The 12,723-nt window shown below is 43.9% G+C and overlaps 1 protein-coding gene across 4 annotated transcripts in view; it reads right to left on the bottom strand.

Annotated features, from left to right (window-relative positions):
* Positions 1 to 3,165: 3,165 nt before the first annotated feature.
* Positions 3,166 to 12,723, bottom strand: part of gtpbp2a (GTP binding protein 2a) — a 41,875-nt gene continuing 32,317 nt past the window's right edge. Inside the window, exons 10-13 of one of the 4 annotated variants that reach the window (XR_013206006.1) lie at positions 12,089 to 12,260; positions 10,578 to 10,742; positions 3,841 to 4,060; positions 3,334 to 3,439 (exon numbers count right to left, since the gene is read on the bottom strand). Coding sequence is in view for 1 of the 4 variants with exons in the window: in XM_077237638.1 (XP_077093753.1) it covers positions 3,896 to 4,060; positions 10,578 to 10,742; positions 12,089 to 12,260 (502 nt within the window). In the remaining 3 variants the exon portion in view is untranslated. Of the gene's footprint in view, positions 4,061 to 10,577; positions 10,743 to 12,088; positions 12,261 to 12,723 lie in introns of all 4 variants that reach the window. The other 3 variants (XR_013206007.1, XR_013206008.1, XM_077237638.1) reach the window with 3 other exon arrangements.

Here is a 12,723-nt window from a genome sequence, read left to right on the forward strand (position 1 = left end):
CCAGCTGGTTTATTGATGCATCATCAAATAAGATCAATTGAGCAATGATTGGATCCACTTAACATTCAACAGGCCAACATAAATATAACAAAACAGATGCATATGAAATGGCAGGTTAAATAATGCCTTTCAGGTACAGAAATAATCAAATGTAAAATGTATTTTTCATTGTATAAATTGGCTATAAAGTTACAAAAGTTTAGTCAAGAGTGATTTTTTTTTTTGGTCTTTTGTTTGATTAACATTAAAACACAGCAGTGCAGCAGGAATATTAGGCTGCTGTCACTTTAAGAGCTGCACGGATCCAATATACTGATACACAATATACATCTCTAATGTTGACCTCTTAACCCAGCCTTAAAACCTACCCATACCACCAAACCTGTCCTAACCATAGACTGAATCCGAAATCGCCCCTATACCCTCAAATAGGGCAGTATATGAGGGAACAGACATTTGTAGTGTTGTCCGAAACCATAGTGTACGTTATTTAGTACACTCATTCTATCCCACAATGCACTGCAATAACGAGTACAGCCGATATCCGCTCAACGGCTGTCCGAATTCGCTCACTCGTTCTCTTACTCCTTCAAGTGACTAACGTAGGGAGTAGTGATTAAAGGTTTAGGGGGCGATTTCGGATGCAGCCAAAGACTGTAAAAAGAAGATGGACGAGACACCTTTACTCTCTTCAATTGTGGTAAGTGAAGTCTCGAGTCTGCGCAGTAGTGAGTGCGGAGTGAAAAAAAAACTCATTATGGCGGTGTGAAATAAACAGTTATGGAAACGTAGAAATTAATCTCCTCCCGAAAATCCAGAAATAAGTCTGTTGGCGCTTCAGTGAGTGACTTGACTACTACATTCAGAGGAGCTGTCAATCTCAGCTGTCAATCAGGACGTCACAAACTAAAACCTAAAGAACGAACACTTGAACTATCATCAGAGTGATAAAAACTGCCTAAAATGACAAAAAAACATTTGGAAAAAATTATTTGAAGTGTTATTTGATTGATTAGTTTGTTTCACGTTCCATTGCACGGAGAGGGCGGGGTTTAAGAGCTATACTGCATCCAGCCACCAGGGGCGATCAACTCATTGACTTCTATTGAAAATAATTTTTTTAATATATTTTTTGTAAATCATGAACCATCCCATTCAAGTTTATACATTTACATTTAAGCGAGACCATCTACATTGAGTTTCCCAGTGATCACAGCATCCCCTTTCAACAACAAGCTGAAACAATGAAATCATTGTCAATAATAAACTTGAATAAACTTTTATTTATGTACATCACACAATATACACACAAATCTGTACATAAATTCTCCAATTCACCAAAAAGTAATGCTAATTTTTTTTTAAAATACCACAAAAAAAAACGTTTTGCCAGAAAACTGACATTCGGTGTAAAAATGAGACGTCACTCAAAACAACAGATGCATATTAGAATGGAAATTATTAAAAATCTAAGAAACTAAAACATCCAGATTTTGTCCCCCTGACATTCTTTATAAATTTCCAAAAACGTTTGGTTTAAATACATTTTTACTTCTAAAACTGCACAGAGAGAGAACAGTGACGGAGTAAACCCTGAAAGTGAAGGTTAAAGATGAAGCGCTGCTGGAGACGAACACGCATGCGATGCTTACAGGACAAGAACTTTATCTAACACACTTTATCCTCCCCTTCCAACATTTAAAAACATGTACATCAGAAGCATTAGCACCAAACCAAGTGTTCATGAGGGAAACACTGAGGGAGAAAGAACAGATGAAAGAGTCATTTGCATAATTCGACAGTGGTGTGTGTGTGTGTGAACGGAAGAAAGAGTAGTTCTCCAGTTTTCCTGAGCTACTGAAGGCAGGAGCGGGCGTTCGCTCTCTTCAAGGCAGAATCGATGGTGAGAACGGAGGGACACTTGGTGTAAAGCTGCAGATTTATATCTAAAGGCTGTGCTGTTCAGGACTGATGATGCACTTCAGTACAAAACACCTCGTTACACAACGATAAAATAAATTAAAAGATATCAGAGATAGTTTCTGGCATTTGGTGGTGATTTCAAACTCTAGCTGCCATGAGAAGAAACCATTCTTCATTGACATCAGTTATAAAAATGTCCACTTAAAACAAAAGAATAATCTTTGGCAGCCACGTTTAAATACACAATCTCTGCTTTGGTTACTGAACATTGTGATAAACTGTGACGGTGTGTGTTATTCAGTGCCGTCTGAACACTGAACAGAAAGATATATGTTTGATATGCAGACACACTGCAAACAATCATGCTCTTCCTCAGTGTTTCTTTCCTGTTTCCTATAGGAATTATTCACTTAAAATTGTTTAAGTCTGTCATCATTTACTCGCCCTCAAGTTGTTTCAAACCTTTATGAGTTTCTTTCTGCTGAACACAAAAGATATTTTGAACAATGTGGGAAACCAAACTGTTGTTGGACCATATTGACTTCTATAGTAGGAAAAATAAAGTACTATAGAAGTGAATGGTGTCCATCAGCTTTCTGGTTACTGACTTTTTCAAAATAAAATATTCTGTTTAACAGAAGAAAGAAACTCATACAGGTTTCAAACAACTTGAGGGCGAGTAAATGAGGACAGAATTTAAATTTTTGCTTGAACTATTCCTGTAAATCAAGATACATTTACTGGAGACCCGAAACGACTGAAGACATTTTTGTTTTGTGAAAAAAACAAAAAACATTAAACTTAAGTACTTAAAAAAAACCAATATATAACAAATATCTTCCAGCTGGGTCTTAATTCAAAGGTTGTTTTTTTGACCCCGCTGACAGATTTTGTTCTTTTTTTTTTAAGTACAAACTCAATTTTTACATTTATTTTTAAAATAGCTTCTCCAGTGAATGTATCTTGATTGAAGAATATTTACTGTAAAGCTAGACAGAAACAGTGAGAGCTGCAGTGTGTGTGTGTGTGTGTGTGTGTGTGTGTGTGTGTGACTGTAAAGGCATCTGTGTGTGTGTGTGTGTGTGTGTGTGTGTGTGTGTGTGTGTGTGTGTGTGTGTGTGTGTGTGTGTGTGTGTGTGTGTGTGACTGTAAAGGCATCAGTGTGTGTGTGTGTGTGTGTGTGACTGTAAAGGCATCAGTGTGTGTGTGTGTGTGTGTGTGTGACTGTAAAGGCATCAGTGTGTGTGTGTGTGTGTGTGACTGTAAAGGCATCAGTGTGTGTGTGTGTGTGTGTGTGTGACTGTAAAGGCATCAGTGTGTGTGTGTGTGTGTGTGTGTGTATGTGTGTGACTGTAAAGGCATGTGTGTGTGTCTGTGTGTGTGTGTGTGTGTGTGTGTGTGTGTGTGTGTGTGTGTGTGTGTGTGTGTGTGTGTGTGTGTGTGTGTGTGTGTGTGTGACTGTGCAGGCATCAGTGTGTGTGTGACTGTGCAGGCATCAGTGTGTGTGTGTGTGTGTGTGACTGTGAAGGCATCAATGTGTGTGTGACTTTAAATGCGTGTGTGTGTGATGACTGTGCAGGCATCAGTGTGTGTGTGTGTGTGACTGTGACTGTGCAGGCATCAGTGTGTGTGTGTGTGACTGTGCAGGCATCAGTGTGTGTGTGCCGGTAAAGGCATCAGTGTGTGTGTGTGTGTGTGTGTGTGTGTGTGTGACTGTGCAGGCATCAGTGTGTGTGTGACTGTGCAGGCATCAGTGTGTGTGTGTGTGTGACTGTAAAGGTGTGTGTGTGTGTGTGTGTGACTGTGCAGGCATCAGTGTGTGTGTGTGTGTGACTGTGCAGGCATCAGTGTGTGTGACTGTGCAGGCATCAGTGTGTGTGTGACGGTAAAGGCATCAGTGTGTGTATGTGTGTGCAGGCATCAGTGTGTTCAGCTCAGACTGATGTGGCCTGGACTCGAGAGCGTGGCCTGCTCAGGCCTGCTGCTGGTACTGGCATGCGGGCTGTAGTTTGGTCACCTGACCGATGCCTTTGGTCACTCCCTCTCGGAACAGCAGCTTGGTGCCGAGCTTCAGATACTCCGGGTGTTTGATGAACCTGAACCCGACCACCGCTTTCTCTCCGGTGCGCAGCTCGTCCTGAAGCACACGATCACAGAGAACATCACACTCACAGAAGCTCCAGTGATCCACACACTGATCTGTGTCGAGTGATGCGGACAAAACACACTGATCTGTGTCGAGTGATGCGGATAAAACACACTGATCTGTGTCGAGTGATGCGGACAAAACACACTTATCTGTGTCGAGTGATGCGGACAAAACACACTGATCTGTGTCGAGTGATGCAGACAAAACACACTGATCTGTGTCGAGTGATGCGGATAAAACACACTGATCTGTGTCGAGTGATGCGGATAAAACACACTGATCTGTGTCGAGTGATGCGGATAAAACACACTGATCTGTGTCGAGTGATGCGGATAAAACACACTGATCTGTGTCGAGTGATGCGGACAAAACACACTGATCTGTGTCGAGTGATGCGGATAAAACACACTGATCTGAGTCGAGTGATGCGGATAAAACACACTGATCTGTGTCGAGTGATGCGGATAAAACACACTGATCTGTGTCGAGTGATGCGGATAAAACACACTGATCTGTGTCGAGTGATGCAGACAAAACACACTGATCTGTGTCGAGTGATGCGGATAAAACACACTGATCTGTGTCGAGTGATGCGGATAAAACACACTGATCTGAGTCGAGTGATGCGGATAAAACACACTGATCTGTGTCGAGTGATGCGGACAAAACACACTGATCTGTGTCGAGTGATGCGGATAAAACACACTGATCTGTGTCGAGTGATGCGGATAAAACACACTGATCTGTGTCGAGTGATGCGGATAAAACACACTGATCTGTGTCGAGTGATGCGGATAAAACACACTGATCTGTGTCGAGTGATGCGGACAAAACACACTGATCTGTGTCGAGTGATGCGGATAAAACACACTGATCTGAGTCGAGTGATGCGGATAAAACACACTGATCTGTGTCGAGTGATGCGGATAAAACACACTGATCTGTGTCGAGTGATGCGGACAAAACACACTGATCTGTGTCGAGTGATGCGGACAAAACACACTGATCTGTGTCGAGTGATGCGGACAAAACACACTGATCTGTGTCGAGTGATGCGGATAAAACACACTGATCTGTGTCGAGTGATGCGGATAAAACACACTGATCTGTGTCGAGTGATGCGGATAAAACACACTGATCTGTGTCGAGTGATGCGGATAAAACACACTGATCTGTGTCGAGTGATGCGGACAAAACACACTGATCTGTGTCGAGTGATGCGGATAAAACACACTGATCTGTGTCGAGTGATGCAGACAAAACACACTGATCTGTGTCGAGTGATGCGGATAAAACACACTGATCTGTGTCGAGTGATGCGGATAAAACACACTGATCTGTGTCGAGTGATGCAGACAAAACACACTGATCTGTGTCGAGTGATGCGGATAAAACACACTGATCTGTGTCGAGTGATGCGGATAAAACACACTGATCTGTGTCGAGTGATGCGGATAAAACACACTGATCTGTGTCGAGTGATGCGGATAAAACACACTGATCTGTGTCGAGTGATGCAGACAAAACACACTGATCTGTGTCGAGTGATGCGGATAAAACACACTGATCTGTGTCGAGTGATGCGGACAAAACACACTGATCTGTGTCGAGTGATGCGGACAAAACACACTGATCTGTGTCGAGTGATGCGGATAAAACACACTGATCTGTGTCGAGTGATGCGGATAAAACACACTGATCTGTGTCGAGTGATGCGGATAAAACACACTGATCTGTGTCGAGTGATGCGGATAAAACACACTGATCTGTGTCGAGTGATGCGGATAAAACACACTGATCTGTGTCGAGTGATGCGGATAAAACACACTGATCTGTGTCGAGTGATGCGGATAAAACACACTGATCTGTGTCGAGTGATGCGGATAAAACACACTGATCTGTGTCGAGTGATGCGGACAAAACACACTGATCTGTGTCGAGTGATGCGGATAAAACACACTGATCTGAGTCGAGTGATGCGGATAAAACACACTGATCTGTGTCGAGTGATGCGGATAAAACACACTGATCTGTGTCGAGTGATGCGGACAAAACACACTGATCTGTGTCGAGTGATGCGGACAAAACACACTGATCTGTGTCGAGTGATGCAGACAAAACACACTGATCTGTGTCGAGTGATGCGGATAAAACACACTGATCTGTGTCGAGTGATGCGGATAAAACACACTGATCTGTGTCGAGTGATGCAGACAAAACACACTGATCTGTGTCGAGTGATGCGGACAAAACACACTGATCTGTGTCGAGTGATGCGGATAAAACACACTGATCTGAGTCGAGTGATGCGGATAAAACACACTGATCTGTGTCGAGTGATGCGGATAAAACACACTGATCTGTGTCGAGTGATGCGGATAAAACACACTGATCTGTGTCGAGTGATGCGGATAAAACACACTGATCTGTGTCGAGTGATGCGGACAAAACACACTGATCTGTGTCGAGTGATGCGGATAAAACACACTGATCTGTGTCGAGTGATGCAGACAAAACACACTGATCTGTGTCGAGTGATGCGGATAAAACACACTGATCTGTGTCGAGTGATGCGGATAAAACACACTGATCTGTGTCGAGTGATGCGGATAAAACACACTGATCTGTGTCGAGTGATGCGGATAAAACACACTGATCTGTGTCGAGTGATGCAGACAAAACACACTGATCTGTGTCGAGTGATGCAGACAAAACACACTGATCTGTGTCGAGTGATGCGGATAAAACACACTGATCTGTGTCGAGTGATGCGGATAAAACACACTGATCTGTGTCGAGTGATGCGGATAAAACACACTGATCTGTGTCGAGTGATGCGGATAAAACACACTGATCTGTGTCGAGTGATGCGGACAAAACACACTGATCTGTGTCGAGTGATGCGGATAAAACACACTGATCTGAGTCGAGTGATGCGGATAAAACACACTGATCTGTGTCGAGTGATGCGGATAAAACACACTGATCTGTGTCGAGTGATGCGGATAAAACACACTGATCTGTGTCGAGTGATGCAGACAAAACACACTGATCTGTGTCGAGTGATGCGGATAAAACACACTGATCTGTGTCGAGTGATGCGGATAAAACACACTGATCTGAGTCGAGTGATGCGGATAAAACACACTGATCTGTGTCGAGTGATGCGGACAAAACACACTGATCTGTGTCGAGTGATGCGGATAAAACACACTGATCTGTGTCGAGTGATGCGGATAAAACACACTGATCTGTGTCGAGTGATGCGGATAAAACACACTGATCTGTGTCGAGTGATGCGGACAAAACACACTTATCTGTGTCGAGTGATGCGGATAAAACACACTGATCTGTGTCGAGTGATGCGGATAAAACACACTGATCTGTGTCGAGTGATGCGGATAAAACACACTGATCTGTGTCGAGTGATGCGGATAAAACACACTGATCTGTGTCGAGTGATGCGGACAAAACACACTGATCTGTGTCGAGTGATGCGGACAAAACACACTGATCTGTGTCGAGTGATGCGGATAAAACACACTGATCTGTGTCGAGTGATGCGGATAAAACACACTGATCTGTGTCGAGTGATGCGGATAAAACACACTGATCTGTGTCGAGTGATGCGGATAAAACACACTGATCTGTGTCGAGTGATGCGGACAAAACACACTTATCTGTGTCGAGTGATGCGGATAAAACACACTGATCTGTGTCGAGTGATGCGGATAAAACACACTGATCTGTGTCGAGTGATGCGGACAAAACACACTTATCTGTGTCGAGTGATGCGGATAAAACACACTGATCTGTGTCGAGTGATGCGGATAAAACACACTGATCTGTGTCGAGTGATGCAGACAAAACACACTGATCTGTGTCGAGTGATGCGGATAAAACACACTGATCTGTGTCGAGTGATGCGGATAAAACACACTGATCTGAGTCGAGTGATGCGGATAAAACACACTGATCTGTGTCGAGTGATGCGGACAAAACACACTGATCTGTGTCGAGTGATGCGGATAAAACACACTGATCTGTGTCGAGTGATGCGGATAAAACACACTGATCTGTGTCGAGTGATGCGGATAAAACACACTGATCTGTGTCGAGTGATGCGGATAAAACACACTGATCTGTGTCGAGTGATGCGGACAAAACACACTGATCTGTGTCGAGTGATGCGGATAAAACACACTGATCTGAGTCGAGTGATGCGGATAAAACACACTGATCTGTGTCGAGTGATGCGGATAAAACACACTGATCTGTGTCGAGTGATGCGGACAAAACACACTGATCTGTGTCGAGTGATGCGGACAAAACACACTGATCTGTGTCGAGTGATGCGGATAAAACACACTGATCTGTGTCGAGTGATGCGGATAAAACACACTGATCTGTGTCGAGTGATGCGGATAAAACACACTGATCTGTGTCGAGTGATGCGGATAAAACACACTGATCTGAGTCGAGTGATGCGGATAAAACACACTGATCTGTGTCGAGTGATGCGGACAAAACACACTGATCTGTGTCGAGTGATGCGGATAAAACACACTGATCTGTGTCGAGTGATGCGGATAAAACACACTGATCTGTGTCGAGTGATGCGGATAAAACACACTGATCTGTGTCGAGTGATGCGGATAAAACACACTGATCTGTGTCGAGTGATGCGGACAAAACACACTGATCTGTGTCGAGTGATGCGGATAAAACACACTGATCTGAGTCGAGTGATGCGGATAAAACACACTGATCTGTGTCGAGTGATGCGGACAAAACACACTGATCTGTGTCGAGTGATGCGGATAAAACACACTGATCTGTGTCGAGTGATGCGGATAAAACACACTGATCTGTGTCGAGTGATGCGGATAAAACACACTGATCTGTGTCGAGTGATGCGGATAAAACACACTGATCTGTGTCGAGTGATGCGGACAAAACACACTGATCTGTGTCGAGTGATGCGGATAAAACACACTGATCTGTGTCGAGTGATGCGGATAAAACACACTGATCTGTGTCGAGTGATGCGGATAAAACACACTGATCTGTGTCGAGTGATGCGGACAAAACACACTGATCTGTGTCGAGTGATGCGGATAAAACACACTGATCTGTGTCGAGTGATGCGGATAAAACACACTGATCTGTGTCGAGTGATGCGGATAAAACACACTGATCTGTGTCGAGTGATGCGGATAAAACACACTGATCTGTGTCGAGTGATGCGGACAAAACACACTGATCTGTGTCGAGTGATGCGGATAAAACACACTGATCTGTGTCGAGTGATGCGGATAAAACACACTGATCTGTGTCGAGTGATGCGGACAAAACACACTGATCTGTGTCGAGTGATGCGGATAAAACACACTGATCTGAGTCGAGTGATGCGGATAAAACACACTGATCTGTGTCGAGTGATGCGGACAAAACACACTGATCTGTGTCGAGTGATGCGGATAAAACACACTGATCTGTGTCGAGTGATGCGGATAAAACACACTGATCTGTGTCGAGTGATGCGGATAAAACACACTGATCTGTGTCGAGTGATGCGGATAAAACACACTGATCTGTGTCGAGTGATGCGGACAAAACACACTGATCTGTGTCGAGTGATGCGGACAAAACACACTGATCTGTGTCGAGTGATGCGGATAAAACACACTGATCTGTGTCGAGTGATGCAGACAAAACACACTGATCTGTGTCGAGTGATGCGGACAAAACACACTGATCTGTGTCGAGTGATGCGGATAAAACACACTGATCTGTGTCGAGTGATGCGGATAAAACACACTGATCTGTGTCGAGTGATGCGGATAAAACACACTGATCTGTGTCGAGTGATGCGGACAAAACACACTGATCTGTGTCGAGTGATGCGGATAAAACACACTGATCTGTGTCGAGTGATGCGGACAAAACACACTGATCTGTGTCGAGTGATGCGGACAAAACACACTGATCTGTGTCGAGTGATGCGGACAAAACACACTGATCTGTGTCGAGTGATGCGGATAAAACACACTGATCTGTGTCGAGTGATGCGGATAAAACACACTGATCTGTGTCGAGTGATGCGGATAAAACCTTCCAATCGTGATGCTAGTCACTCTACAGGAGACAACGTTTGAAGTGGATCAAAACCGTATTTGTATTCCGTATTCCAAATTTGTATTTTTTTCTTAAATATTAGCAAAATTCTAATTATATTAGAATTCTAAAGGTAAAAAGTACTGTACTGTCTCATGTGTCCACAAGCGAGCGCAATAAGCTAATATAAACCGAATCAAGCATCGAAGCTTTTATTGAAATGAAATGACATTCACTTTTTAAAGTGCATTAACTTTTGAAACAATTGTTCTTAAATAAAATAATTTCCTTAATGTGCATACATTAGGTTACAATAGTGCATAAAACTGTGTAAGTGCTTAATTGTAATTGTTATCTAACAATCTGTCAGACGGATAAAACGACTCACCTTTCCTTGCAGAGCCTCAACTGTGGCCGTCTGTCTAACGTTGCCCACATGAACAGTCACCTGGAAGCCCTTGTGGAAAGTTTTGGCATGGAAGAGTAAAACGATCTCTGCCTCAAAGCGCCAGCAGATATCAGGGTTCATCTCGGGACTAACCATCACCATTCCCTGCCACAGAACAAACACACACACACACCCAAACAACTTACACCGGCTCCAGTACTGAACACTTAAACAATCATCCTGTTTAAACCTAGATTAAATCAAGGTTTATCTAATAACTCTATTGCACCAAACTTCATAATTTGTTTTAATATCTCTTCTCTGATGATGTGGGCGGGGCAAACTGTCACTCACATGAGATCCTCCAATAGCAAATCACAACCATCCAATCAATTCCTCACGGATTACATAATCATGTTGAAAGGTCACGTGTGTTCCGGTTCAGAAATGTGGAGTAGTGGAAAAACTCATTCATCTCATTTTCTGCTCCAACTTCAAAATCGTCCGACATCATTGTTTTACATTTTATTTTGTTTTCTTGGTAAATGGCGTTTGACTTAGTCTTTGTACGTTCGCTTTGTAAACACTGGGTCTGTTCTTCCTCCTACCGTGACCTTTCAACCTGATTGTGGCGAACAGGACGGCCGAGGGATGTGAGAGAGCGGCGCGAGGCCGGTGGTGCGATTGATAATGAGCAACACCTGTGAGCACACCGGTCTCGCATCTCTCACGGAGGAGCGGAAGCATAAAGGAGGAACGACGACGTTGATGATCGAGAGAGGAACAGGCCTGTATTTTAGTTGAGTTTTGTATTTGTGTTTTATTTTAGCCAGCAGTCGTCTGCGAGTGGCTGCTGGCGGTATTTTAGTTTGTTTGGTTTTATTTTAATAAAGTATGTTTAAATGTTAAAAAAACAAAACAAAACTCAACTAAAATACAGGCCTGTTCCTCTCTCGATCATCAACGTCGTCGTTCCTCCTTTATGCTTCCGCTCCTCTGTGAGAGATGCGAGACTGGTGTGCTCATTATCAATCGCACCACCGGCCTCGCGCCGTTCTCTCAGATCCCTCGGCCGTCCTGTTCGCCACACTGATTGTGTAATGTGTGGCGCATCACAGCTAGTGCAAGATGAGCATTTGTGGTTAAAAGTATATAAATGTTTATTTTGTTAAAAATGTGCGCTGGTTTGTCTAGATCAGACTCTTATTCCTCGGCTGGATCGTGTCGAGACTTTCAAGCTGCACTGAAACTCACATTTGGACCTTCGACCCGTTGGACTCCATTGAAGTCACTATATGGAGAAAATCCTGGAGTGTTTTCCTCAAAAAACGTAATTTCTTTTCGACTGAATAAAGAAAGACATGAACATCTAGGATGACGTGGGGAGAGTAAATCATCAGGACATTTTCATTCTGAAGAGAACTACTCCTTTAATGGTTACAGGTGCAATCCACCCCTAGTGTAACAGCTCAGATTCAGTATCTTCTGCATCCTCCAATAGAAATGCTCACCTTTCGTAACAACGAGCGGTCGAAATCTCCGAGTGCCAGAGTAGCGGCCTGTCCCGCTCTGAGGACCCGACACCCAGAGCGATTCCTCTGGATACTGAGGACCGCCAGCTCCCGAAACTCCCCGTCATCCGTGGGTCCGACAACCAGCTGCTCCCCCTCTCGGCAGATCCCACTGCACACACACATACACACACACACACGCGTACACACACACACGCGTACACACACACACACGCATACGCACGCATACACACACACGCACGCATACACACACACGCACGCATACACACACACACACACACACACACAAACACACACACACGCACGCACGCATACACACACGCGCACATGCACACATGTGCACACACACACACACACACACACACACACACACACACACACACACACACACACACACACACACACACACACACACAGAGGCATTAGCAGTGTTAGCGGTAACTCATTACAAGAACTTGAGTTATGTTATCAGATTACGTTTTCAAGTAACTAGTAAAGTAATGCATTACTTTTAAAATTACTTAAAGGCAGGGTAGGTAGGTTTGAGAAACTAGCAGAAAGCCACGCCCCCAAAACACATGAACGCGTGATGCCGACCGCTTAGCTGGAGGACC

Source organism: Siphateles boraxobius, unplaced genomic scaffold (assembly GCF_051911475.1).
Source record: "Siphateles boraxobius isolate OS27281-9 unplaced genomic scaffold, OSU_SipBor_1 204, whole genome shotgun sequence".
NCBI classification, from domain to species: Eukaryota; Metazoa; Chordata; class Actinopteri; order Cypriniformes; family Leuciscidae; genus Siphateles; species Siphateles boraxobius.